General features: G+C 58.0%; 2 protein-coding genes across 7 annotated transcripts in view; both read right to left on the minus strand.

The window, feature by feature from the left end:
* Positions 1-105: 105 nt before the first annotated feature.
* Positions 106-7,272, minus strand: CPNE9 (copine family member 9). Of its 4 annotated transcripts, XM_055805544.1 has the most exons (20): positions 6,939-7,263; positions 5,311-5,351; positions 5,175-5,221; positions 4,800-4,903; positions 4,555-4,594; positions 3,774-3,850; positions 3,499-3,562; positions 3,280-3,383; positions 3,095-3,199; positions 2,706-2,747; positions 2,521-2,596; positions 2,398-2,451; positions 2,204-2,265; positions 1,873-1,919; positions 1,606-1,787; positions 1,265-1,392; positions 1,045-1,147; positions 910-967; positions 686-759; positions 106-571 (listed from the first exon to the last, which is right to left on the minus strand). In XM_055805544.1, exons 1-20 carry the CDS (start codon positions 7,013-7,015, stop codon positions 419-421), a joined length of 1,638 nt encoding a protein of 545 aa, XP_055661519.1. In that variant the 5' UTR covers positions 7,016-7,263; the 3' UTR covers positions 106-418. The 4 variants fall into 4 exon arrangements, with proteins under 4 accessions (XP_055661519.1, XP_055661518.1, XP_055661520.1 ...); XM_055805543.1 differs by having other exon boundaries at positions 686-967; positions 6,939-7,267; XM_055805546.1 differs by lacking the exons at positions 106-571; positions 686-759; positions 910-967; positions 1,045-1,147 and having other exon boundaries at positions 1,266-1,392; positions 1,606-1,740; positions 6,939-7,272.
* A 262-nt stretch (positions 7,273-7,534) lies between these two features.
* Positions 7,535-19,957, minus strand: part of MTMR14 (myotubularin related protein 14) — a 34,379-nt gene continuing 21,956 nt past the window's right edge. For 2 of the 3 annotated variants that reach the window (XM_055804232.1, XM_055804234.1), the window contains 3 exons: positions 18,984-19,160; positions 11,136-11,291; positions 7,535-7,892 (listed from right to left, as the gene is read on the minus strand). In XM_055804232.1, coding sequence (XP_055660207.1) covers positions 7,715-7,892; positions 11,136-11,291; positions 18,984-19,160 — 511 coding nt within the window. In that variant the 3' untranslated portion in view covers positions 7,535-7,714. The remainder of the gene's footprint in view (positions 7,893-11,135; positions 11,292-18,983; positions 19,161-19,957) is intronic. The other variant, XM_055804233.1, reaches the window with a different exon arrangement.

Below are 19,957 nucleotides of genomic sequence, written 5' to 3' on the forward strand. Positions count from 1 at the left end.
GCCCGACCCCCGCCCCCCGCCGCAGCACGGCAGCAGGCCCGGTTGGAGCAGTTTATTTACAGTCGGTAACGCGGTACAGGCCGCCCGCCCTCCCGCCGAGCCGGGTGGCTGGCCGGCTGGGGCCCCGGGCATGCACGCAGCCCCGGGGGTCAGGTCCCCCCGGCGGTCGCACCGTGCCCGCCGGCAGCCTGGGCCCGGGCGCCGGCTCTGCCCGTGCCGCGGGACGGAGCGGCCGGGCAGGGGCAGGGGCGGGGGCGGCCGGGGACACCTGGCCCTGCCAGAAGAGGGGGGTCCCAGCGCTGGGCACCGGCCGCAGCGGCTAATTGTCCCCGCGGGGGGGGCCACATCCATGGCCAAGCCCAGGCCGTCAGCAGAAGAGAGGTGACACTCCTGGCCGACCCCACGGCCCCGGGGGGAGCTACTGGGGGGCCGCCCGGCGCGGCTTGATGTCGCGGGTCTTCATGTAGGAGAGGAGCTGCTCGGGGATCTCAGCCAGCACGTCCTTGGCCAGGCGGGCCATGCTTAGCACCTGGTTTCCCGAGTCATCCACGTAATCCCGAAACGGCACAAACTTCAAGGGAAGGAGGTTTGCAGCCCGGTTGGGAACAACCCTGCGGCTGCAGGGGTCAGCGAGGGACTGAGCATCTCTCGCCTGTGGTGGGACTGGGCTCAGTGCCAGTGTTACCTGTACGATGTCCCTCTCAGCAAACCGTCCCCGGGAAGACACCCGTACCTCATCACCATCCAGCTCCTCCATGGCTGGGAGGGGACAGCCGGTGTCACTGAGCCTTGGTGGGGTGGCCACCAGGGACAGAAACACCATCCTTTCCTCCAGGACACTGAAAGCATCCCGGAGGAAGGGACAGAGTTTCCATCTCCCTTCCCTGGTGTCTCCAAACACCAACTCACCCTCAAACTCGGCTGGACCCACTCCCACAATGATGATGGACATGGGCAAGGCAGAAGCCTGTGGAGCAGAGGCAGGGTGGCAGCTGTGGCAGCACCCAGTGTGGGGTGAACTCACAGTGATGAGGGTGCACTCACGGTGACAATGGCTTCCTTGGTCTGCAGCATGTCAGAGATGACACCATCGGTGATGATGAGGAGGACGTGGTACTGCGAGCCATCTGTCACTTGGGCGGCTGCCCTATAGGGACAAGGATGGGGTCCCTCCAGCAGCCCCACTGGCGTGGGACAGCTGGCCCCACTGCGAGACCGGTGGCATTTAGGGACAGCAAAGGGGACAGAGTCCCCTCGTACTCACCCAGCTACCTGGTTGATGACGGGGGCAAAGTTGGTGGGACCATAGAGCTGTACGGTGCGCAGGCTCTGGAGGTAGGACTCCAGCACACCCTCAATGCCAGCACAGTTGGGGTTGTCCACGTTGTTGTTCTGGGGGATGGGGATGGGTGCTGGAGGGGGACCATGGCTCCCAGTGTCCCCCCCGGCTGCAGGATGCCAGGGCAGAATGCGGCCAGGGTTCTTCCCCTCCCCACCCAGCTGCTGTGGGCACCCCACGGGCAGCCCTGCCCCACAGCTGGGAGATCTGGGTTCACCCTCAGCCCTGCCCCATGGTGGGGTGTTCCCCCCCACCCCAGGGCGCACCAGGGGGAACTGGTGGGAGATCTTGCCGTCAGGTGGGAGTTTGGCACCGAAGCCGTAGGCAGGGAAGAGCTTGTCGCTGTCGTAGTCCTGGATGATCTCCCCCACCGCCTTCAGTGCCAGGGCGTAGGCGCTCAGCTGGTAGGGACTCGCATAGTGCAGCGAGGTGGGCTGTGATGGCATCCCTGCGGCACAGTGCCTGTCGGCACCTGCCCCATGGCCAGCCCCACAGCCGTGGCAATGGGACACCCCCCCACCAGCTGCACTCACCGTTGGAGGCCGTGAAGTCAATGGCGACGGTGAAATTCAGCTGCGTCCTTGGGGGGGAGAGCGAGGCAGGCTGCCGGCCCCACAGCACGGGGATGCTATCTTCCAGCCCCATGGCGTGGCGTGTCCTCGCCACTCAGGACCCATCACCTGAGCCCCCCCTTCCCCAGCCAGTGCCCCTCAGCCTGGGGCTGCCACCCTGCACCCCATCCCCATCCCCACTGCCCACTCATCACCCCCAGGCTCCACCTGCGCTGTCACCGCTGTCCTCAGCCCGAGACCCTCGCCCCTGGGGGGTCTCAGGGAGCTGGGGGGCACCCAGCCCCCCACTCACCCGCCCCGGATGTAGTCGACAAAGGTGAACTCGGACTCGACGGAGAAGGAGAGCAGTGTCACCTGTGGGCATGGCGGGGGGGGGGGTCAGGCCCAAATCCAGCCCCCCACCCCTGGCAGACACAGCAGGGGGGGTCAGACCTGCCCCCCCCCCCCCACAGGCGGGAGCCGCAGGAGTGCCCCAGCCCCACTCACGGTGCCGGAGTTCACATATTTCTTCTTCTTGCATTTCTTCCTGGGGTTCAGCACCTGCGAGCACAGGGGTGAGTTGGCCCTAGCGTAGGTTCCCCCCAGCCCCTGCCCCAGCCCCCACCCTACCTCGTACACCGTGAACTGGCTCTGTGCTCGGGAGAGCTCCCTGTAGCTCGTGGCAAACTCCCCAATGAAGTCGTGGCTGCGGGAGGAGCACAGGGGCAGCACGACCAGGCACCCCGGTGAGGGGCACCCTGGGAAGTGACAGCAGCACCCCAATGTCCCCTGCCACCCCGTGGACATGGCCTCACCTCCCATCCCGGTCCCAGTCGTACACATCTATCTTCACCGTCCTGAAAGCAAAGGTGGGCAGTGGGTGAGTGGCCAGCCTGGCTGGCACAGCCCCCCCAGCCCCCCCGGTTTGGGGACAGCCAGCCCCACAGCGAGCACCCTGCCTGCATGCTGCTGGCAGAGCCACCCTGCCTGCCCAGCCTGCAGCTCTGCCAGGAGAGAAGCGAGAAATTTGGGTCATGGCGGGGGCCTTGGAAAGGAGGGGAATGCCTTTATGTAATTTGGGTTGCAAAAGAGGAAAAAAAAAACCCAACAGGGACCCAATTTTGCACTGCTTGCTGCTATGGGGCCAAACCCGTGAAGAGATGCTCATGCCCTGCTCCGGGCCACGGCTGCCCCGTCCCCGTACCGGTCGTAGTCACCATTGCAGAGGGCACGCACGGGGATGGTGAAGGGCTGCCACACCGGGTTGAGCGTGTTCTTCACCACCTCCGTCTTATGGCAGATGGTGAAACTGCGGGGACAGGGCAGGGTTGGGGTGCGCTGTGTGGTGATGCTGGCACCCTGCCTGCCCCACCAGGGCCCCACGCTCACGTGCCATCCTCATTGCTGCGGTAGAAGACGAGGAAGGGGTCGGATTTTCCAAAGAAGTCCTTCTTGTCCAGCTTGTTGGCACACAGCTGCATCGTGACGATGTCCTGGGGACAGGGACCATCACTGCTGGCCACCTCCTCGCCCCCCACCCCAGCAGCTGCCCACAGCAGGGAGGCTGCACAGCCCCTGCCTTGCCACTGCTGGGACATGGGCACTCACCCGGCAGTTACTCAGCTCCTCAGCCAGCAGCAGGATGGTCCCACACCGCTTCCCTGGGACCCCCCTGGGACCAGAGGCACCCAGTCAGCTTGGAGATAAGGAGAATGGGACAGGGGCAGGAGGTGGGGTCAGGGCTGGGCTTGTGGTCCACGGCTGGTGCTCGGCAGCATGGCCAGTGCCCCCAGCAGAGGACGTGCAGGGAGGTGTCCCATGGGGCAGGTGGCTGGGGACATGGTGTGGGACCCCTGCTTGCCCTGCCACGGGGTGTGACTCACGTGAGGGGTCTCTCCAGACGGCCTCGCTGGGACCCGATCACCTCCCCCAGTGCTACGAATGCCTGCCCCAGGAAGTCCTGCGCCCCGAGCACAGTGCTGTGAGGCCCTGGGGCTCCTGCCCCAGCCACCAACGCCCCTACCCTCCCCCCCAGCACCAACAGAACCTGCCACCACCACCCCCACAACCACCCCCACCCCCACAGAACCTGCCACCACCTTGCCTCGGGGCCACACCAAGTGTCCTGGACCCACCCTGTGCCCCAAGAGCCACCACCCAGCCCAGAACCCATCCTTCACCCCCAGGGACCATCCCAAGTGCCCACTCCACATCCCCTGGACTCATCCTGTGCCCCCAGGGACAGCCCACAGCCCCGGACCATCCCTGTGCCCCCACAGAACTGCACCATGTGCTCTGGACCCATCCCTCCAGAGCCACCCCACGTGCCCTGAACCCCTCCTGCACCCCTCAGACCACCCTACACCCATCTTGCACCCCCAAAGCCACCCCCACGGTGTGTTCTGGCCCCATCTTGCACCCTGCCCCACCAGGCACCCCCAGGAGGGCTGGGTTCCCAGGGCAGAGCAGGGGCTGATGCGTGGCAGGCACCTACCTTCTGCCAGTCCCCATGGGGCACAGAGAGATGGAGAGCAGGTTAGAGCCCTCTGAGGGGCACCTGTCCCCCCTCGGCACCACCCACGTGGGGCACAGACTTGGGGTGCCCCACTGCGGCATCACACCAGGGTGTCACCGCGCGTCCCCCCCGGCACAGGCTGTGCTCACCTGCTTTAAAACGGAGCAGCTCTTGGAGTCCATGTTGTAGCTGGTGGTGGGAGAGCAGAGCCCTGAGCCAGTGCCAGCAGGGTGCCCCGGCATGCAGCCCTGCTTTCCCACCCGTCTGGGCTTTTTGCCGCCATATCCTTCTTTATTATCATTATTTATTATCCTTATTATCATTATTTATTACCAGCTGGGTGCTTTGTTCCACATCAAGCAGAGCTGAGCCCTTCCCCGGGCACCCTACTCACACATCGAAGCGGAGGTTTTGCTTCTCCTCGAAGTAGTAGTCGAGGACAAACTTGCGGACGAAGTCAGGGTTCAGGGTGTTGTCAATCACCTCGGTGCGCCCAAACTGCGGGGAGAGGGGTGAGGGCAGGACCCCCCCCAGGACCCCTCCCCATCACAGCTGCCCCAGCACTAATCCTGGCAGGGGATTAGTGCTGCTGGCAGGGCTGGATCATTAGCGTGGATGTGGAGGGATCATTAGCATGGATGCGGGTGGCCATATGGGCCTGTTTAACCCAGCTGGGGATTAGCCAGGAGCTGGGGTGCTGTGAGAGGCAGCACCCCCAGTGTGGGGCTGGGAGCCTCCCCAAGGACCTGGTGAGAGGGGCTGTGCTCACCTCCTTCCACTCGCTGCTTCCTGAGCCCTGCACAAAGAGGACCACCACTGCGGAGAGAGGAGCAGAGCCGGGCTGCCGTGCCATGCCATGCCCATGCCACGCCATGCCGTGCCCCCTGCCCAGCCCTGCCACCCACCTGGGTCAGACTTGGAGAAGGTGTCCATGTCCAGCAGGTTCCTGGAGGGACAGAGCCAGGTGTGAGCAACCTGGGTGCCACGCACCCAGCCCTGCAGCAGGTCCCCATGTCCTCCCTACCCCAATCATGGAACAGCACCATGCCAGAAGGCCATGCCGGCACCCAGGACCAGGAGCCCCAGCACCCTGGGGAGACGTGCTGGCTCCCACCGCAAGGTTCAGTGGGACAGCAGGGTGAGCGGGGAGCAGTGTCTCCAGCGCTGATGATAATTGAACATGACAGGGAACCCATTTAGAGGATGAAACCTTCCCCTATGCCGCCGGCACTGCTGAGTGCCCGCCGCACCCCAGCAGCAGAAGCGTGGCTGACGGTGGGGCGCAGAAGTGAAAGGAGGCACTTAGAGCAGGGGGTGGGCAGCTGGTGGGGACCAGCTCTGCACCCCTGACAGCTGCCAGCAGAACGGTTGATCACTGCCTTTTGCACAGTGTGACACCGGAAAGTGCCGGGGACTGCAACCGGCACTGCTGGGATCCTTCCCTCACCCCTGGGGTGGCTGCACAGGGTGGGCTGGGGCGTGGCTGGGGGCTATGGGGCTAAGCCAGCACCCCTGGCACCAGCATGCAGGAGAGAGACCTCCCAGGGCTCCCCCAGCAGCCCTGGGCAGGGCTGAGCCCTTGGGGGGCTGCGAAGCCGAAGCCTGCCCCTGCTCTGGGCCATCTCCAGGAGGGAACCCTGGCCCCTGCCTGGAGCTGCCAGGCCCCACAGCCCCTCTGCCTGCTGCCCGGGGATGGCAGGGGCTCAGCTGCAAAGAGGGAGCACAGCAGTCCCTGGCCCAGACTGGAGTTTGCAGAGCTCGGGGATGGGCCAGAGCTGCCCATCTGGGCAGGGGGCTTTGTGGGGCCAGCCCCAGGCTTTCCCTGACCCCCGGCACAGGGATGCTGCTGCTGCCTGGGAGGCTCCCGGTGCCGGTCCCTGTGGCCAGAACCCCCGGCCGCGGGCAGCGGTGCCTCTGCTGGGCTATATTTAGCCGCTGACAGACTGGCTCAGCCGCCGCCGCCTGCCCCGCGGACCCTGTCAGGGACCGGAGGCACCGGGCAGCATCTCTCCCGCAGCCCCCGTCCCGCCGCGGCCCAACGCTGCCCACTCCTGGCCCCGCTGCCCCGCACGGGGCTCGCGGAGCCGGGCGGAGCCGGGCAGCCTGCCTGCGGCCAGCACTGGCACCCTGCGGCCCCACCAGCGGCACCCCCTGCCCCGCCAGCATCGCCCCGCCAGCATCACCCCGAGCGGGGCCGTCCCGCACCCCAGCCCCGGGTGAGGGCATCGCAGCCAAGCCGCGGAGCTGTGCCCGGTGCCAGCATCCCCCGGGACCCCGCGGAAGGGACGGGACGCGACGCCTCCCCACGGGTGGCAGCCGGGCACAGGGGTGTTGGGCACACGCTGTGGCACCGGGTGGTACCTGGGGACCGAGGGAGCCCCGCCGCCCGCCCCACCCCGGGGCCGGGGGCTGACCGGCGGGCAGCGGGATGCTGCAGGACACGGGCATCCCGCAGCGCATCCCCGTGCCTCTCGCACCCACCCGCGTCCGGGTACCAGCCCCCGCCCGCTCTCCCGCCCCGCTCCCGGCTCACCGGCAGGACACGGTGAGCTCCACTTTGGTGCCCGGCACGCTGCCGGCCGCCGGCTCCAGCGCTCCCGGAGACGCCATCCCCGCCCGGGCGCCGCCGCTGCTCCGCGCCGCCTCCTCCCGCGCCGCCGAGGCGGGCGCGCCCGGGGGCGGGCACGGCACGGCACGGCACGGCACGGCACGGGCACAGCGGCCCCGTCCCCGTCGGCAGCGCCGCCCCGGGCCCCGGAGGCGGGGGGTCGGCACCGGGGACTGGCCCGACTCCCGACGGCTCAGCCCCGGGACAGTGTCCGGGCTCGGCTCAGCTCAGCCCCACCGGGACCTCCCGTCTGGGGCTGCGGGCTCCGCTCCGCTCCCCAACCCGGTGCGGCGGAGGCTCAGTTCCCCTCCCCCCCCCCCCCACTCCCGCCCCGCCGGGGGCTCCCTCCCGGTCCCGGCTCGGTGCTATTTCGGTGCCGCCGCTCCCGGAGCGTGGGCCGAGCTATTTATAGCGAGCGGCGCCCACGGCAGCGCGGCTCCCGCCGCCCGGCTCCTCCGCGCCGCCCCCCGCCCCAGCCCCGCCGCCCCCCCGCCCGCAGCCCAGACAGGAGGCAGGAGAGATCACAGCTCGGGGGTCTTTACTGGTCGGAGCCCCCCGGCGCTCCCCCAGCCCCAGGCAGGGGTGGGCGGCAGCAGGTGCTGGGTGCTGCGGGTGCCGGCACCGGGAAGGGGGTCCCAGGGCTTGGCCAGGGGGACCCGCCAGCCCTGGGGGTCTCCAGCCAGCGGTGGGGAACGCCGCGCTCAGATCGTGCTGCTGCCTCTCAGTCCCACGCCCCGCACGAACTGCTCGAGGAGGCCGCCGATGGCCCCCGAGGGGCTGGGGGGCACGGCCTTCAGGCCGATGGTCCGGCTGTAGCTGGCCAGAAAGGCAGAACGCACTTCTTCCAGCCGGGACTCGCGGTCGCTCGCTGACACCAGCCTAGGGGAGAGAAGGGGGAGATCAGTGACTGCCGCCATCCCTCTCCCCAGCCCAGCTCTCACTCCTGATGCAGGGCAGGAGGCTGGCAGCAGCGCTGGGGCACTGTCCACAGCACCAGCAGGGCCGTGGTGCTCAGCTGGCTCTGCCGGTCAAAGCAGCATCAGCCCCAAAAGGCTCTGGCTACAGTAGCTGGTTGCCGCCTTGCCCAAGCCAACCCAAGCCAACCCTCCCATGGAGCCCCTCGCAGCCCCAGCCTCCCGCTCCCCCCCAGGTCTCCCACACCACGGTGCTGACGAGGCCGCGGTTCACACGAAAGCACTGCTTTCGCCAAGCGGGTGCTGGCTGACGTCAGCCCCTGCACCAGCTCCCTCCCCTCCTCGCATGGCGTTCCCAGATGGAGCCTGTCCGCACGTGCCATGCCTGGACAGTTGCTTCCAACCTATTTGCCACCGTCCCTCGTTTCCACCAGTCCCAGCCTCGGGCGCTTGTGCCGGCACAGCTAGCTTTGGGGAAGGGGAGAGGAGAGGGGGCAGCCAAGGTGACAGAAGCCCCAAGGAGCGCTCCAGCTGTGGAAAGAAGAGAGCCAAGCGGCATTTTACTTCTGCTCTATGGCACAGCTGCTCTCTGCAAGCAGGAGGGCTGTGTGCAGAGTAGGGCACAGCTTCCCCTGGGACCTGCTCTCCTCTCCAGCTGATCCACCCACACGGTTAAGGGCTGGGGGAAGAGAGCAGAGGGGAGGTGGTATTTCAGTTCAGGGAGCAGGGGAAAGCAAGACAAGGGTTCAGAGGGAGCTGTTCCAAGGGCTCCAGCCTGAAACGGTCTTTGTTGCGGTGCCTCTGCGACGTGCCGGTGGTTCCCAGAGAGAATAAGACATTCCTCAAAGGTCACTCCAAGGGCACAGCGCGAACCTTCCCCATAAAAAATTCTCTTTAATCTCTCCAGCGCCTGGGCTGGCTATAAATTGGCACAGCTCATTTGAATGGAAGTGTTAACCACCCACAGCCAACAGCTTTGGTCCGGAAACAGCAGCAAGAGGATATGGTGGGAGGCCTATAAACAGCAAGCGATGCTGAGGCAGCCAACCAGGCCGCTGTTTACAGTGTCTGATAATAAAGAGAAGACAGAGGGCAAAGGAAAAAGGCAACATATCTAAACACATTAAAAAGATGCTTTTTTGGCAACCTAATTAGGACGTGGAACGCGCAAACCTGCTAGCATTAAAAATAAGCTACGTGAAAGCGGGACTTACTTGCACCCGAATAGAGTGATCTTAAATGTCACACACAAAGGTAAGCGAGGGCGTGCAGCAGTTAGGTCTCGTGTCTTCTGGCTCTTGCACCGCTTTACAGAGCAGATTTTGTATTTAGATTTTTAGGTTACTTTCATGGAGTGAGACACTCCAAGGTGCAGGGCCAAGCAGCTAGCCACTGCCTGACACCCAGCCCTGCAGACCGGCTGCACCATTTCACTCTGAGCAGTTCAAACAGGGAGGCAGGTCACGTTTGCCAAATCCACGGTGCTTTGCCCTGCGACGCTTCCTACAGCCTGCCCGCTTGTCTGCAGCTTGGGGTGCAGGATGAGAGGAGGCTGTCAAAGCCCCAGCTCAAAGTAAGCCCTGACAAGCCCCACACAAGCACAAGAAGTAGGCTGTGAAAAGCATACCTTCATCGAACTGCTGCCAGCTGAGATGTAAAGTGGGAACTTAAATGGAATTTGATTTTCAAAAAACTCATACTGTGCTGGCCTGCAAAAAACTGGGATAAAACCACAATGGGCTCCTGAGCAAACAGAGCTAAGAGCAGAGACAGAGTGGAGGCCCTGGGTTAAGGTCAACACAACATCCTTGGGATGTCTTCACCCCTTCTTCCACACAGCGCCTGGTCCCAGCATCTGAGCATCCCACAGCTCTAGTGAAGAGCTGAACAGGGCAAAGCACTTGCAGCATCTGCTGCACACCCAAGGGAGCAGCACTGATGCTGTTCCCCTCCCTTTGAAGCAGGCTGTCCCAAGCAGCTGGCCTCCAAACCACACGAGCCTATGGTCTCAGCACAGGCAGATTCAGAGCTCAACTTCAATTCACACTTCTCTACTGAATTCCCTATTCTGACATTGGATCCAACTCCAAGGGCAGCAACAACTTGCTGGGGATCAGCAGTCACCAAGCGCAGCCAGGTTCAGGGCACAGTAAAGCAGTCACCAATTCAGATGCCCATTCTTCAGTCCCTTCTGCTCCCTCACCCATCTCCAAACAACTGCAGGAGCAGATCAGCCATCCTCATGAAAGGAGGAAGCAAATCCTGGCCAAGCCACGTCCAACACCTCTCATGATTTTTTCATCTGCCAATTCATGGGTCTTGCTGCTTTGTAACTTGGGGCAGCTGCTCTGCTCAGTGGCCCAGCACACAGCCACATGAGAAGGTGAGCCAGGGCAGCTAGCCTGTCTCACAGGAGATGTTGGTTTTCATGTCACTTGCCCTCTGCCTCCAAAGCACGTACTCAGATCTCGGTAAGAGACTGCAAGTGTTTGGCAGCACAACTCCAGCACAGCTAGCTAGCGGCAGCCTCTGATCTGCCATTTCAGTTTCTTGATTGAGAGCTTGCAGCCTGAAGGCACAAGCCAAGGTTCTCCTCTAACAGCAATTAAAGTGCATCTCCTGTCTTTCAAGCTTCCTCAGAGGTGGCTTTCTATCTGGGGAGGAACATTTGCCTCCCAGCCATTTTATATGACAAGATGTGGCAGGATGCAGGGTCTCTGCTGCTCTGCACTGGCCAGACACAGCACCTGCAAATGATGCTGAGTGTGGTCAGACAAAATTTGGGTTACAGAAGGAAAGCCCCTCTCCTGTTGCAGCAAGGATCTGTCCCCAGCGGGGAGATGGAGATGAGCAAGATCCAAAAGCAAAAAAATCTGGGTAACCAGTCCTGTCCTTACAAGCATGCATCCTCAAGTGCACTCAATTATGCCCAAATTCAGCATCTTCAGGGGAGGAAAGCCTCTTCTTCCTGCAGAAGGCAAAGCGTCCTCCCGTAATGAGGCAGAGAAAAGGTGGGTTTCTTTCCGAGTTCAGCACAAGCAAAGAGTGCTCAGTGACTGAATTTGTGGATGGAAAGCATCAAGGCAGGGAAGACGGGACAGTCTGTCATGGGCTCCCAGGCCTCTTCGGAAGTGTCAGGGTGATAAAGTTCCAGCACTCGCAGCCAGCTGAGAGACCCAAGGAGAGATCCTGCATTTGAGACACTTACAGGCAAGTGCAAGGGAACTCATCCGGGAAGCTGCAAGGGAGAGAGGCGTCTGCGCTCAGGATTGCCTGCTCCCGAATACTGCCACACCCTGTCACCATCTGCCAGCTGCCAAAGTCTGTGGAAACGGAAGATCCGGGCAGAGAATGGTCCGCCGATCTGGGGCAGAGAGAGAGGGAGACGGCGCAATCAGTCAGGTCATTCAGCCACATGCCTTTCACTAATGCTGGTGCCAGGGACCTGTCGGGCTGCCTGCCAGCAGCGCCTGTGCCAGCAGCTTTGACACTCAGGGACCAGGGCGCAACATGCAGCTCTGGCTGGGCCTCTGGCCAAGCCTTTCCTTTGAAAGCGAGGTGAGAGCCAAGCTGGCTGGGGCTGACAAAGCAGCAGGAGCACACCGGGAGCTGGACAGGACAGAGCCAGCAAGAAGCAGATGGCCATGCAGAACTGTGAAACCCATCAGCAAGATGCAACAGCAGGTCCTGCCCTGAATCCCTCACAGATGTGGCTGCTGTGCTGTACAGGGGGCACTCCCCTGTTGCTTGTTGTAGCTGTCAGCACATCCCAGGGCAGTGGCAAGGCCTGATGGAGAATCAAGGTTGTGACTTGGTTAGTGCTGAGAAAGACTTAGAGATCCTTGGTCCGGCAGCCGCTAGAAAGCAGATCACTCAGAGGCATTAACACCAGACCTGAACAGAGCCAGTCACTGCTCAAGATGTCCCCAGGGCATCCCCACCACCACCCAGCATCTGAAGATCTTTTCATTCCTGTGCTAGAAGAATGGACTGTGCCAGAAACCAGGTGGCAAAATATCGAGGATAGGAAAAATAGTCAAGGGAGGGTAATTGTTTGATGTATGCAACCTCCTGCCAGGAAAGGAGGAAGCATGAAATCTGGTAAGTGAATCTGAGGAGTCCCTCCAAAATCTCAGAGAAGAGGGCACAATCACTTGAGACTAACCCAGAGCTCTTGGCTTCTGGGGAGCAAGCAATTACTGTGCCCTGCTTGCACAGCAGAGCACACATAGCTGGAAGCACAGCCTGTGGCAGAGCTACTCAATTACACACCATCAAGATCTTCTAGATAATTTATCTGAGAACTGCTGGGCAGATAGCAGTGCACCAGCTCCAGCTCTGCTGGGCCAGGTACTTGCACGCTGTCTTCACAGCTAAGAATAGCAGTGGCGCACTGCAGCTGCTCCCCAAGAGACCAGGAGAACAGCTAGAAAGACAGGATCTCCCACAGCAAGAAGGACCTCAGCAAGACTGGAAGGCAAGGGTAGGGCAAGAGGCACAGCAGGAAACCTATTTGCAATCTCGATCTAATTCCAAGCCTGCTATTTAACTAGTCTGATCGATATGGCCAAGTTTGAGATGTTTGAAATGTGGTCCTGAGCTGGCTGCCGAAGCAGAGAAGGGGAAGTCACACAGCTCCTTGCCTGTCAGCTTCCCATCACAGTGATGATGCTCCTGTAGCTTGGGGGTAACACTGCTGTCTGGAAGTTCAGGCTCTGGAAGGGCACCACAGCAGAAAATAGGAAGAGCAGAGCTTCACCTGCCTTGCACAGCTCTTGTTCTTTGGCTGCTCAACGAACTGAGGAGTGAGGTTCAGAATAATGGGAGAATCCCTTCTTGCAAAAAGGTGTTTTTCCTAGAGCACGCAATGCTGCAGCAAGGACAAGAGTATTTCATTGAAAGCAAGACTGCAGTGTATACTCTTGGGAAGACCTTTTGAAGATCAGACAGGGATAACCTCCCCTGGGATGTAAGGAGTTCGTAAGGGAAAGGGAGCAGCTGTTCAGTGACATCTACTACTCTCCCTGCCTTGGGAAGATAAAGCTGAGGAAGTCAGCGTGAAGGAGAGCATTTGGGCCTAGAGCACGGTGCCATGCTGGAAGCACAGTAGGAAGAGTGCAGAAAGCCAGGGAGAAGCATAGAGGAACACTGCTTCAGTGCAGAGGGAAGAGGAGGATGTCACCTCCTGACAGTACAGCACAGCCAGGCTGGAAAAATAGCAGTCTCACACACAGTGGCAAGAATTTATTTCAGCTAAAGCAGTAAGGAGGTCTGCAGGCAATGGACTTGGGCTGGAAGTAGACAGGGGCATGACTATGTCAAAAAAGTAATGAGCTGCTGAACAGAGGATAGGTTTGGGGCCAGGCAGAAACAAAGGTTTTGAAGAGGGCAAGACTGGATGGCAGAGGAGAGATTGGGCCACGGCAGGATCTCCAGCAGGTGAAGAGAACTGAGCAGAGCTCTGCAGTTCTTGCAAAGGGAGAGTAGTGTCAGGAGCCTGCCTAGAAGACTGTGCCCATGCCATGCCAAGCAAAGGAGTAAGACATGATCCAGGGCCCCAGGGACAGTAAAAAGGTCCCCGTGCCTGGTATCATCAATCACACTGGTCTGTAAGTCTGTGCTGAAGATGAGCAGAAAATTTTCCTGCTTTGGGTGTGCGGCCTCAGCTTCCAGTTGCTTGTCACCTTCCATGGTTGTCAGCTAAGATCAGACTTAGATCTTATACCACCTCTTGGAGGTCTCTCAAGTCACCTCTTGAATCCTTTCTTGAATAGGCTGATAAAAGCATCGTGTACTTTCCACAAGGAGCCACTCCTGGCGGCTTCCTAGCCCTCTAAGCCTTCCTGGGGTCCCTGGCCCTGCCAAGCAGCTGTGCACTTACTCAAGTTACATCTACCCTAACAGCACAGGAGTCTAGGAGTTCAAGGCAGCCAATTCTGTGTCTCACCTCCAGGCAGCAGAATAAACACTTGTTGATTAATTGAATAAGCTGATTGACTCTGCAGTGAGTCCAGGTCATCTCTCTCCTGGTTTATATATCTGAGCCTAGCCAGCAGAGCTAAGAGATCATGGCAGACTTTCCCCTCTATCCCCAATACCTCCTCAAGGGAGGCTCCTGAGGCAGTGTCACAACCAACAAACATCTTGAAAAACCTCAAGAGACAGCAGAGGCCACGGCTGGGCAAGACAGGTGGGGAAGGCACGGCATGGGAAACCTTGCATTTGCACTGCAAGGACAGCAGAGCTTCTTAAAAGCTGAACTTGGCTTGAGACCAAAACCAGATCTCTAGGGGAAACGTATCCCAGCACAATCTCATCAATGCTAGAGGCGAAAGTCTTCCTGTTATTTCTGTCCCTGAAGGCTCCTTGTAAAGTCTTGCTGCAGAGGCTGAAAAAGGGCTTCAGTGAGGCCCCCAGAGCAAGACAGGCTGCTGGGACACCAGGACCAGTCCCCAAGCCTTTAAGAACAACACATTTGGAACACATTACGGCCATGCCAGAGGCTGGCTAGCTGTGAGGGCAGTGTGGAAGGTCTTGGGAAGCAGCTGGATGACTACAGCAAAGCTGACATGGTTAGGGGAGATGAGATACAGCAAGCCTTCAAGTCGCTGTCTCTGCCACAGACATCTAATAGCAGACAGAAAGAGAATGAAAGTGAGCTTCACACACCCACCTCTTCAGGTCCATGAGTGGGAAGAAACTCCCTCAAAAGTGCAAGATTAACAAAATTAGATTAGCAAAACAGAGATGAGCTGCAAGCTGTTCCTTCACACAAGGAAGGACCTCTAGCAGGCCATAAACTGGCAACTCCTAGCCTGGAACGGTTCCTTTTAATTAGGTCAGCGCTTCCCATGCAACATGCTGCACAAGATAGAGTATTTCAGAGCACACGGACACGCGCCTACCAGAGGAGAGCCAATACCGGAGGCAGAGCAACAGTCAGGGATCCTTCCCTTTCTTAATATGTAACTGAGATGAGTGCCAAGTGCCAACAGCTAGGCTCTCATCCTGCCCTGTGCTGCCCCCGCTCACCTGCCATATTTCTACACACCTAGGACTATTTGGGAAGCAGCTCATTTGCCAGCATATGCTCTGTGCCTCAAATCGAAGCGTTAAGTAGGTACTGTGTGCACAGGCAGACTGTGGCAACCTGGAGTAAAGGGCAGCCCTTCCCACCTTTGCGTGGGAAATGTTGGCAAGGAGGAGTTGGCAGAAAGCTGTGCTGAGAGCCCTGGCTGAATCCCAGACAGCTCTCTACAGGCTGTGTTAGTGCCGTAACAGCCTGAGCAGCCAGTCCTCTGCGAGCACAACTATTTCTGATTGCAGCAGTCATGTGCCAGCCGGCAAGCCCATTTTGTGGCACAGTTGTGCAATAATTCCAGAAAACATTCCTGTAAACAATTCCTGTCCTGCTGTGGTCACTATCCCAAGCTGTCAAACCGCAGTTACAGCTTCCAAGCCAGGTGGCTGTAAGAGCAAGACACAGTGTGCTTGCAGTTTCAGCATGATCAACACAACACCCAAAGCCAAGGGACAGCAGCTTCTCTGTCCCTCTCTGTGCTCACTGCACTCCCCCCAGACCCACAGCTGAACAGTCTGCAGCCCTTTAAGTAAGAGGTCTGTGTGGCTGTTGATCAAAGCAGATCGTCCACAATTTAACTCCTGAAGATCTCAACTCTCCAGATCACAGTACTTTGGGTTTTGTTTAATTGACTTAGCAAAAGCACATTCAACCAAAGATTATCCAACTGCTAATCCACATTAGCGCTACGTACACACACACTAAATCCCTGACACAGATACAGGGGTTTCCTGCAGTGCCATGGGATGCTTAGACTGTGTCAAATGCAAACACAGAACATGGTTTGCAAGCCGCTACCCACTTGCACGCAGGGAGCTCGATTCAATGCACGCTATCTGCCACACTCGGACTCTGCTTGTAGAACAATCAGCACCTTGTCCTACTCTGTAAATAGGCTATGCAGTATCTTCATGCATGTTTGCCCTCAGCAGATGTGATCTTACCATCGCATTGGGGTAAGCTAAGAATTTGCCTTTGTTCTGCTTTGCCTAACAAGAACCATCCTGGGATTTACGGATACCCAGGACCTCTGGATCAGAGCAGGACTCAGAAGACCAGCTGGTGAGGCACTGTCAGCACCGGAATGCTGACATGGCCTGGTCAGGAGAGGGGCTTGGCTCCCACCAGCTGACTCCGCATTTGTGACTCCTTCCTTTGGGACATCACAGTTCTCCTCCCAGGCTCTGCTCATCTCTCTTCGCTGGCTTGCCTTCACGTTCCCTTGCCTGCCAGCACCCAGACTGGGCTGTTTACATGAACTACCTTAAGGGTGCCTGCTGGCATTTTACAAGCAACCATTTTTCCTCAACTGCTGCTGCAGTGGTTAAGTGTTTTGTTGCTATGGCCACACCACCAGAGGATTAGGAAGTCAAGTACAATAGTTTCTTCATCTTAGGAGCCTTGGCTGTTAACCCTGCCAGCAGCACTGTAGAGATAAAGTTATTTTTGGCATCCTGATCAGTCTCTGTGCTCCAGTCTTTCCATCCTAGTCCCACCACTTTTCTGGGGTGAAGGGAAAGAATTTACCTTTTCCTTCCATCACAGATACACTCCTCTTTATCCACCCGATGGGATCCATCCTTTTCAGGATGGAAAACGGTGGCTGAAGGTACTGTGATATCCATTACCTGCATGGAGCTCACCAGACAAATGCAGATTAACATAGTCCAAGCAGGGAGACCAAAGCCAAGTGGTGACATAACCCCTCTCTTGGGAGAAAACATACCATGTTCAGGCCCCCAAAAGTGCAAGTCATGTCAGCGTCTGACAAGGCAACACGCTGCTCAAGCCCTCAGCTAGCAGAGCTGTTAGCAGCACTACCCCGGGGAAGGCAGGCAGGGCACAGACTGACTGATCTGGCCATGGACTAGGAGGCGAAGGAGCATGAATGTGTCAGACAACTTGGTTTGAAAGAGAAGCTTAGTTCAGCCATTGCCTTGACAATTCCACCCACCCCTGCAGGGTCTCTAGGCTTATTTCCTCCAGCCTGCACACTGAGAGGAGAGGGCAAACCCAGCTGATACCAGGGATGGAGAGCATGCAGGTGTACAGTCTCCACCCAGCATAACTGTAGCAGGCTAACCATCTTTGCATGCAGCCAATTTCACCACTTTGGCTTCACAACTGATTCCCTTCTCCTGTCCGCTTGGTTCCAGGCTGTGTATGGTGTTTGCTCCCCTTTTATCCCTTATTATCCCATCATGTATTTTTTTCTAGCTGAGCCCTTCACGCTGCCTTGTCCACAAAAGTCAGCAGGGATTGGGAGTGAACTGGTGCAACCTTGCTGCATTGGAGGGTTATGATGGCTTTGTTCCACAGTAGGAGCTATCATAAAGGTCAGAAAAATGTTTACAGTGGATTTCACAGAACGTTTACCTCTTACTGCAGCTCCTTCTCAGGAATATTTATGGGGCATAGGGAAAAGCCACCCCTAGGGACAAGCCACCCCTAGGGACTCTGGCCTGGAAGTAACAAGTTCCCCCACCCTGCTTGCCTGCTGCCTCAAGCCCTGGAGATGCTGCTTCTGAACACCTGACACCAACGGGCACTAATCATCCAAAAGCTTACAGACACCTAATCCAGACACAGCCAGACAAAAACTGCTGGCTTTAGCAGCTCCAAGCCCCTGGCACATAAACCCCAGGGACTGGGTGCTCAGCCCCTTCAATGCTTACTCTGTTTCTCCTCTTCACTCTCGCAGAGCAGAGTCTGGCTGAAGCATTATAAACCGCTTCTTCCACAGCACTGCTGCAAGCTCGCTCACCACCAGCCCAGCACTAAGCAGCCTGTCAGGTCTTGGGAATGGCATGAGACCACACACAGGAACTGCGGCACTACCGTCATGAACAAAAGCAGCCCCCAAGGCAAGCTGTTCTCTTCCCAGTATTTTCTTCTTGGGAGATTTGTTTCATTTTACAGAGAACGTGGAGGTAGGTCCCAGCAACAACTCAAAACCATTCCATTGATCTCTTTTCCCTGGGGAGAACAGTAGCATTATTTATGAAAACTGCCAGATGGTGATTTTTCTCTGGAATCAAGGCACTTGGTAAGAAAGTCTGATATATTTTCAGTGCTTTACTTGTTTGTAATTTTATTTTCCACGTGATGAGAGAGTACTAAAATTTGGCTGGTGGCTGTTTCTGAAGGGAATCAATAGAAAAGACTCACTGGAAAACCTGCAGAGACTACACAAGCATTTGATGCTGTTAACAGCAACCTCTTATCGAGAGCCTCTTTATCCGCTGTCGGCCTAAACACACGGTGTCTGCTCCACAGGCTCTGTTCTTTCTTCCCTAGCCTAGCTCACCACTCGACTTTGCCCTACCACAGCATCAGACTCCAGAAGGGTGCCAGAATATCCTTTGTTACGGCATGAGATTAGGATCAGGTCCAGGGTCCCCATTCCCCAGTGGGAACACACAGCTTTCCAGGTGAAATCCTTTGTGCCGGCACAGTGCTCGCAGCTTGCTCCCGGCAGATTCTACCTCTGCTTGCCACCAGCACCCAGATTTTTTTCCAACCTGCAGTGTCAGGAAGGTCAGCAAGGCGGAAAGGGGGAGAGGAAAGATGCAGAGTGAGTTCTGCTCGGTTTGAAAGGCTTCCTCCCTCGCACAACACAGCCATTTCAAACCCCTGTGGACGCCTTTAACAGAGGAAGCGCTGTGAGCTCCAAGCATGCAGGATGCAGAGATGCCAGAGCTCAGGAGCTGAAGCATGCACTGAGGGCAGGCAGAACAGACGCCTAGCTGTTATCAGCACAGTTCCTCACTCCTCTAAATGGGCTGAGGCGGGAGTTTCTGTGTTTAATGGCCAGCATTTCACACAAGCTCAGGCTAAGAGAGGAACAGGCTTCCTGAAGCTTGTTTGTAGATACGCGTATGCTTCGGGGTTCTTAGAGCCACACAAGTGCAGCCCTGCACTCCCTTAACGAGACACTCATTTTGCTGAGAAATGCTGTACTCCATCCCATCTCACCTGGATCTGGGCACTTCCAGTGGGCTGCTTCCAATCCTCAGGAAGTTATCAGAATGGGTTGATGAAGAGGAGCTGGAGGACTTGACTTCGACCATCCCGGCAGAAGGCAGCCTGTCTTCAGACTGCTGTGCCCTGCTCCAGAGCACAGCTTGCGGTGATGATGCACAGCTCTTCCTCCTGTGGGATGGAGGACTCGGGTGAGAAAGCTGGCTTTCCCACATACTCCAACTAGGAAGCCTTTCCACAACAGGCTGGATTTTACCCCAGCAGCTACAAGCTCTTGTTCCCACTGAACCTGCCCTCCTCCCTCCCAAGGAACCATGAGTCACGGTAACCGCTCAGTGACAGGGGTACACTGAGCTCAACCCATCTTAGCCCATTCTTTTATAGATCACATCCACGTTACCTGGAAATCAGAGACAGGAGAATGCATCGGCCCACACGAATACAGCGATTGCTTTGTTTAGTCTAGCTGTAAAAATGCCTCAAGCAAGGGGCCTCCCAGCAGGGAAAGATCATTTCAATCTGCTCTAACTACAGAGCGTATCAGCCGAGGAGCTCAACCCAGGTGGGCGTTCGTGCACATTGATGAGGGTAACAGGGAGACAGCACCAGCGTTATTTCCCCCACACCTCCGGTGTTATTTTCGCTTTTAGTGATTCTCTTCAGGCATCACTGACCACACTTCTGACCACGTGCTCAGAGCTGACAGTCACTCCAGATGTAGGTGCACTTCAGTCCTCTCCCTGTCTGTGCTGACAGCCCAGAACTGCTCTAGCTGCTTTTCTAGCCAGCATATTCAGACTTGGGCATGATTCACTGTCCATTGCTGCATCAGGCCTTAACTTGCAGTACGAGCCAGCTACATGCCAAACAGGCACACGTATCTGGGACTAATTCATATCACTGCTGCTCCATGTTCAGAAGATTTTCTTTCTTACATCAGTGTTTTTGATGTAATTTTTTTTTTTCTC

Source organism: Falco peregrinus, chromosome 5, assembly GCF_023634155.1.
Source record: "Falco peregrinus isolate bFalPer1 chromosome 5, bFalPer1.pri, whole genome shotgun sequence".
In the NCBI taxonomy this organism is placed as follows: Eukaryota; Metazoa; Chordata; class Aves; order Falconiformes; family Falconidae; genus Falco; species Falco peregrinus.